Genomic DNA, 8,226 nt, shown 5'->3' with positions numbered 1-8,226 from the left:
CACACAGCACCCCATATTGACAGAAAAACACAGAATTGTTGACATTTTTGCAGATTTATTAAAAAAGAAAAACTGAAATATCACATGGTCCTAAGTATTCAGACCCTTTGCTCAATATTTAGTAGAGGCACCCTTTTGATCTAATACAGCCATGAGTCTTTTTGGGAAAGATGGAACAAGTTTTTCACACCTGGATTTGGGGATCCTCTGCCATTCCTCCTTGCAGATCCTCTCCAGTTCTTTCAGGTTGGATGGTAAACGTTGGTGGACAGCCATTTTTAGGTCTCTCCAGAGATGCTCAATTGGGTTTAAGTCAGGGCTCTGGCTGGGCCATTCAAGAACAGTCATGGAGTTGTTGTGAAGCCACTCCTTCGTTATTTTAGCTGTGTGCTTAGGTTCATTGTCTTGTTGGAAGGTAAACCTTCGGCCCAGTCTGAGGTCCTGAGCACTCTGGAGAAGGTTTTCATCCAGGATATCCCTGTACTTGGCCGCATTCATCTTTCCCTCGATTGCAACCAGTTGTTCTGTCCCTGCAGCTGAAAAACACCCCCACAGCATGATGCTGCCACCACCATGCTTCACTGTTGGGACTGTATTGGACAGGTGATGAGCAGTGCCTGGTTTTCTCCACACATACCCCTTAGAATTAAGGCCAAAAAGTTCTATCTTGGTCTCATCAGACCAGAGAATCTTATTTCTCACCATCTTGGAGTCCTTCAGGTGTTTTTTAGCAAACTCCATGTGGAGAGGCTTCCATCAGGCCACTCTGCCATAAAGCCCCGACTGGTGGAGGGCTGCAGTGATGGTTGACTTTCTACAACTTTCTCCCATCTCCCGACTGCATCTCTGGAGCTCAGCCACAGTGATCTTTGGGTTCTTCTTTACCTCTCTCACCAAGGCTCTTCTCCCCCGATAGCTCAGTTTGGCCGGACGGCCAGCTCTAGGAAGGGTTCTGGTCGTCCCGAACGTCTTCCATTTAAGGATTTTGGAGGCCACTGTGCTCTTAGGAACCTTACGTGCAGCAGAAATTTTTTGTAACCTTGGCCAGATCTGTGCCTTGCCGCAATTCTGTCTCTGAGCTCTTCAGGCAGTTCCTTTGACCTCATGATTCTCATTTGCTCTGACATGCACAGTGAGCTGTAAGGTCTTATATAGACAGGTGTGTGGCTTTCCTAATCAAGTCCAATCAGTATAATCAAACACAGCTGGACTCAAATGAAGGTGTAGAACCATCTCAAGGATGATCAGAAGAAATGGACAGTACCTGAGTTAAATATATGAGTGTCACAGCAAAGGGTCTGAATACTTAGGACCATGCGATATTTCAGTTTTTCTTTTTTAATAAATCTGCAAAAATGTCAACAATTCTGTGTTTTTCTGTCAATATGGGGCGCTGTGTGTACATTCATGAGGAAAAAAATGAACTTAAATGATTTTAGCAAATGTTTGCAATATAACAAAGAGTGAAAAATTTAAGGGGGTCTGAATACTTTCCGTACCCACTATATATATATATATATATATATATATATATATATATATGTATATATATAAAACAAACAAAAAAACTAATATAACCTGACTGCAGACACCAGGGTTGTTAGGTGAAAAAGACTTCACTCAGAGACATAAAAATAATGTTGCTCCTCAGATGAATTTAATTTTAAACAGTGTTTTTATGATTACAGCATGCAGATTTCAAAATCTCAAATGAATTTTGATTAGTCCACATGGAATGTGCTTTTAAAACATGATTAAAATGGTGAAAACATGAGTGAAATCATGACCAGTTACTGTATCAAAAACCAGCTGTAAAAATAATCTCGTATTATAACAATTTCAAGAGAGGTACTAAATTCCAAAAGAGTGCTTGGTTAAGAGAATCTGTGACAATGTGAATGTGTGAAAACAGAAATATTTTGAAACTAATAAAAATAGCAAAAGCACACAGAATTACTAAAAACTTAAATGAAAATAAAAAAAAGGAGTATGAATGAATGTGAATACTATAATAGTATATAAATAACGCTAAAATAACACTGATTTGTGATGCACCAACATACCAGCGATCAGTAAATGAAGAAGGGAAGAGACTTTGTCTGATATTAGAACAAAGAGTTTTATTCCACACTATAAATTGGGACATTTTTTTTTTTAACAAGCTAGTCAAACCCCAAACCCTAACACCCCCCACCCTCACCCTCCAAAACAGCTTGAGCAGGTTTTGTGGCAGTTCATTACACTCTGCTACAATTTTGACGTGTGTGTGTATGTGTCCGTTACATATCCTGAATATCTGACCACCAGCTCTAAAAGCACCAACACAACTGAGACCGCCGAAACCTCCTGAAACTTACAAACGACATTATTGCTCCGATAAATAAAACTAATCTACAAAAGGAAATAAAACATCACAACGGAGAGAGAATCCCAGATGCCTGTGTACTGAAACGGCAAGTTTCCAAAAAATAATTTCTCTGTATTTATTATTTATTGTATTTGGTGAAAACAGTTAGTTTGTCCTGTGTTATGGCGTTCCTGGTCGCGCATGCAGAAGAGATGACCCTCGATGCGATTCACGAGAGCGTCTCTCCTCCACGCCAGAAAGCAACACAAACACAAACCCATGCACCGCTATATTCATTCAGCATTTAGCATATTTATCATTGTTTTTTAGACAATCACAAACAGTTTGACAGAAGGAAAAATGCTGTAAAAATACAAAAAAGGTGACCAAATATCATTCAGGACGATAGAGTCCAACAAAGAGTAAAATAGCACCGTTGTTACAAAGGTCAGAGGTCATAGGTTAGGAAACGGGGAGGGTCAGTTACACATCCAGGAGAAGGGATAGAGGAGGATAGGGTGGGAGACCGGTCGCCTCCCTCGTCCGAATCACTTCCGGCGGCCTGTGTTTGTTGTGCTGCAGGTCACACACATGTAATCCTCCTCTGCTGCGAGTTCTGCCGATACACCCACACAAATCATATGGAACCAGCGGTTACAGCAGTCACACTGAACCCAGTACACCTAAAGCAGAGGGAAACCAGTCAAAACACATTCAAAAACACACACTTGGTCACTACGTTCACTTGGGCTCACTTGCGTTCACTTGCTCACCTCTTCCCCTTCCGGCTGGAGACAGTTCTCTGCTGGACATTGGGTCATATCCTCTTCAGAGTCTTCTGACTGAGACACGTCTGATGCAGAAACCGATGCCGCTTTCCTCTCTCGCCGCTTCTCTTTACCCATCCGCTGCTTCTTGCTTTTTGGCTTCATCCCTCTATCCCTGATCTCGGTTTCCTCTCTGTTCATTCGCCGCTTGGCTTTCTTTTCTGCTGAAGTGATTGCATCTCCCTATAGAGGGCAAAGAGAAGTAATGAATATAAATTCTTAAACGTGTTTTTTAAACATGAATGCATGTCAACTGAAGTCATTATTTTTGTTTTCTTTGGGCACAAAAGGTACCCTTGTAGCTTCATAAAATTAAGGTTGAACCACTGATGTCAAATGGACTATTTTAACAATGTCCCTTACTACCTTTCTGGGCCTTGAATGTCTATGCAGGGTCAGAAAGCTCTCAAATTTCATCAAAAATATATCTATATTTGTGTTCCAAAGATGAATGAAGGTCTTTGTAAATGACATAAGGGGGAGTAATTAATGACAGAATTTTCATTTTTGGGTGAACTATCCCTTTAATAAGAAGTATATAATACAACATATTTGAAGATTGTTGCAAAATATTTGATTCAATATACATGTTTGAGAGAGAAGGGAAACTGATTCACATATGTAATTCATGATTTATGGGAGTTGGAGGTTCCTGCTGAGATCTTTTGCCATGGTTCTTGTTTCTATAGTAACAGCAACTTTCTTTTGATTGGTGGATCCAAGGAAGCTTTCTCTTCAGGAATATGGCTAGTGCAGTGCTTCATTTGAAATTCAGCTATCAAACACACCAACATTTGGTTTCTACAGAAGCATGCAATATTGCTGATCTTTGAGCTCTGAGTTGGTTTGCCTCAAAGTTTACATATCCCAATGGGAAAAAAACAGATCTTTTACTTATAAAACCTGATTTTTCTTCTCAATTGACCCTTCGCAGGGAGTCGATTTGACCAATCATGACACTGAATCATCATTTTTTGGCCAACAAACAAACCAGACAGGAGAGTAGAGTAATGTTGGCGGACTTGAACTTAAAAAATATTGCGTATTGATATCTTTCCACGGTTAAAGCAAGATATCTTCTGATGTTCATTCGAATTTATTTCATGCTTATAACTAGAGGAAGAGATGATTGGTTTACGGGCACTACAGAGATCTGTCACAACACATTAAAGAGCCACAATAGTGTTTATTGTTGGATTTTCTTACAAAATTACAAAATTTGAAAACTGAGATTTTGTTTTATATCAAAAGTAGGGCTGGGTGATATGGCAAAAAAAAAAAATTAAAACCTCAATTTTTTTTCAGAACTTTTGACCAGTTCTCGATTTTTAAAAAAAAATGATTTTTAACTAGTCAACTTAAAATTGTAACTACAACATGATTCAAGTAACTTTTTCTAGTAAAAAAAAATCTGTTCCACCACATATGAGATTGTCAACATGTTAAATATCTTTGCAGAAAAGATGCATGAACTACAATTACATCTAGTACAAACTTGTCTTATACTTGTATGTTAAGAAATAATATGAGGACAATGCTTTCAAAAAAAAAAAAAAAAAATCTCAAAAGTCAAAGTAAAATAAATTCATAATGATTGAAGGTATAACACCAGTAGACTATCATTAACTATAAATGTTCTGAAAAAACAATAAACAGCAGCTTTCAGCCTGTCACCATGATGCAAACATGAAATATCAGACATACAGTAGTAGTTCTTCACAGGTTTTTTTTATTTGATTGTGCTGCTTTTCCATTGTTTTTTTCTATGTAAACATGGACGCGTTTGACTGTTGCACTCGCTTCTCTTACAGCATCTAATGAAAATGCCATTCTAAAAATGCGGCACTCAAGTAAAAAAAAAGTTAATTCCCATCTTCTTGCATGTTTTTTCTATTCCACTGCCCACGTCACATCTAAGCGTATTCTGTGTGAATGGCACCTACCAATATGAGTGCGTCACATGTGAGCGGTTAATCACATCCGCCGACATGCGGTTGGACCGTTCTTTTACCTACTGTTATCACTGGCATATTGTGTAATTCTAACATTTGGTAATATTGCTATTCAAAATCACAATTCCTTGATTTCTAAAAAATTAAATTCTGGCAAAATATTAAATTTAATTTAACCAATAAAGTTGGAAAAAAAAAAAAAAAAAAAAAAAAAAAAAAAAATCACCCATCCCTAACCAGCAGTAACCTGCTCTATCTTGTCTGTCAGCATGTTGTCAGTTTCCTCTCTGCTCTGTGATGTATTTTTTTTTACAGCCATAGAACATGATGTGTAATGTGAGAGCACCATGCCTTGTCAAACATAGCAACAGTTTGAAGGGGCCAATCTTTGCGAATGGTCAATTAGTGACAGAATTTTACTTGCTAACCAGCTTAAAGAAAGCACTTCTTACCTCTCTTTGTGGTGACGAGTGTTTTGGTGTGAGGTAGGGTGTGTGTTCTGTCGGGGACGTGTTTGTGGTTGGGGGGCCGGACAGCAGAAGTCTGTAGAGCTGCTGGGTCTCGGGGACTGAAACCTGCAGAAGCAAGCCCTCCACCATCAGTTCCTCCACCTCCGAACTGAGACCTGGAACACAGACACATTTAATTTTAAAACAAGCGGTTGCCTTGTTGCTTTAACAGTCAGCACAGTGAATTTCAGAACATATAGGCTTTAAGTTTGTGTATGTGAGAATGATACAGACCCTGGAGAGGGATGCAACGCTGCTCTGTGTAAAACACCGACTGTTCTTGCCCAGAAACACCCCAGTCTTGACACTGAGATGGAGATCCACAAAGCTGATACAAAAAAGAACGAGTCTTTATTGATGGGTAGAAAGCTATATATATATATATATATATACACACACACACACACACACACACACACACACACACACATTCTACAATATTAATTGAATTAAACATAACACTAACATTAAAATAAAATTATTTAATTCTTGACTATTTGTAAACAAGGCATTAAACTGCCCAAAAAAAGAAAAAAAAAAAAGTGGCCACAAATTTTGAGAGAGAGAAAAAATATATAGAATATTTTCTATAATATTTCTAGAATTAAAAAATTAAATTAAATACAATTTTCAGAGGAAGAAAAATGTATTGAATATGTTCTATAAAATGTATAGAATTTAAAACAATAATAAAATTAAATTAAATAATAAAATAAAATAGCAGAATTCTTGCCCATTTGGAAATAAGACAAACTGCAAAAAAAAAAAAAAAAAAAAAAAAAAAAAAAAAAAAAAAAAAAAAAAAAGGGGACATAACCCACACATTTTGAGATAGAATAAAAAAAAAAAGTAATTAAATTAAAAATAAAATAAAACAACAACAGAATTAAAAACAATAAAATATAAAATAATAATAAAAAGAAAAATAAATAGCAGAATTCTCAACTCTTTGGAAACAAGAAAAAAAGAAAAGAAAACAACAACTACAATGTACACCACAAATTTTGAGAGGAAAATAAAATATATAGAATATTTTCTGTAATATTAATAAAAATAAACATTTCTCACCCTTTTGAAAACATCAAACTGCTAAAAAAAGTGACGTAAACAAAAATGTTGAGAGAGAACGAAAAATAAAATAAAAATTGAAAATAAAATAACAGAATTCTCACCTCTTCTCACCCACAAATTTTAAGAGAAAATTCAAAATGATGAAATAAAATAAAATAAAATAAAATAAAATAAAATAGCAGAATTCTCACCCCTTTCGAAACAAGACATCAAACTGCTAACAATCTGTGATATAATGTCTAACCTTCCTTTTGTGCCCAGTGGTCCTGTGGCTCTGTGTAGGTGAAGCTCCTCTGCAATCCTGAGAGGTCAGTGAGTGATCATATGAGTTTATGACCTCTCGTGCCCGTCGCTGCCAGCTGACAGTGCGTTCAATCATGTAACGTACAGCATCACCCTCCGGTAGACGTACACGGATCCGCTGCAGTGATGACAACAGGGTCTGAATCTTGGCCAGCGGGGGCTTTGTTGACCGTAGACATAACGGACACAGCCAAGCTTCGGGGTCGAGGGGATCGGAGGGCCCACGTACGCACACGCTGTGAAAAGCATCTCGACACAGCTCGCACTGCAGCATGGCGCCCATGGGTGGTTTCTGACACACACACACTTTGAGAGCAGCGCAGTCCGCCGTAGGCAGGAGCTTGGATTCATTAGCTGCACGAAGAGAGCATAGCGACTCCAGCTCTTTTAAACGAACCTCAGCCAGAGTAAACATCTGGGAGAGAGAAAAAGAGAATGAATAAGAAGGAGAGTTTTGTTTATGTGAAATATTTCTGGAATGTATCGTAACTCACAGCAGAGGCAGAGTCTTTGCTGTCTGAAAGTGCTCTCTCAACATCACTCATGCTGTCCAGCTTCACAAGCTTCTTCTTCCCTGATGACACACACTCTCCCTTCACCTTCCTCATCTTCTTCTTTAAAGAGCTGCCCACTTCCCATCGGGGACACAAGACCTGTACAGATGACCAGACCCATGAATCACCTCGACAACAATTTATTCAAAATAAAAATTCTTTACGAATTAGTGTCTTGACAACATTTACAAGCTAAAAAACATAAAACTATATTTTGCAAGGCATTTTCTTCATTATTTTCATGAGAACTCCCTAATTATCATTTATGCTGTGATGTTAATAATTAAACAAAAAATGTAAAAAATAAAAATAAAAAGATAAGTTTTTCCTTTATTTTTGTAAATAACTGAGACAGGACATGTTATATTATATTGTATTAATTACATTAAATTATATTCTACACATTCATATCATATACTATAATCATCACAGGTTATTATATTATAAATTTATTATATTATATTATATTATATTGTACGCATTTAAATTCATATCATATACTATAATCAAAGGTTAAAATAATATATAATTATCGTAAAGCAATAATTTTAAGTTTTTTTTTTCAGTTGCAGAAATGAGACTACTTTGTAATTCTCTTTATGCAATTTTTATTATTTTTCTTTCAATTTGGCAAAAATAAAATGAACGAATGTAATGACAACA

General features: G+C 36.8%; 1 protein-coding gene across 2 annotated transcripts in view; it reads right to left on the bottom strand.

Annotated features, from left to right (window-relative positions):
* Positions 1-1,695: 1,695 nt before the first annotated feature.
* The window catches only part of kdm5bb (lysine (K)-specific demethylase 5Bb), a 28,516-nt gene continuing 21,985 nt past the window's right edge, over positions 1,696-8,226 (bottom strand). Inside the window, exons 23-28 of one of the 2 annotated variants that reach the window (XM_051116914.1) lie at positions 7,504-7,662; positions 6,951-7,424; positions 5,870-5,963; positions 5,579-5,751; positions 3,121-3,357; positions 1,696-3,030 (exon numbers count right to left, since the gene is read on the bottom strand). In XM_051116914.1, coding sequence (XP_050972871.1) covers positions 2,896-3,030; positions 3,121-3,357; positions 5,579-5,751; positions 5,870-5,963; positions 6,951-7,424; positions 7,504-7,662 — 1,272 coding nt within the window. In that variant the 3' untranslated portion in view covers positions 1,696-2,895. The remainder of the gene's footprint in view (positions 3,031-3,120; positions 3,358-5,578; positions 5,752-5,869; positions 5,964-6,950; positions 7,425-7,503; positions 7,663-8,226) is intronic. The other variant, XM_051116915.1, reaches the window with a different exon arrangement.

This window comes from Labeo rohita, chromosome 8 (genome assembly GCF_022985175.1).
Source record: "Labeo rohita strain BAU-BD-2019 chromosome 8, IGBB_LRoh.1.0, whole genome shotgun sequence".
Taxonomy (NCBI): domain Eukaryota; kingdom Metazoa; phylum Chordata; class Actinopteri; order Cypriniformes; family Cyprinidae; genus Labeo; species Labeo rohita.
The sequence above is the reverse complement of the archived record's forward strand: the minus strand, read 5'-3'. Positions and strand labels throughout refer to the sequence as shown.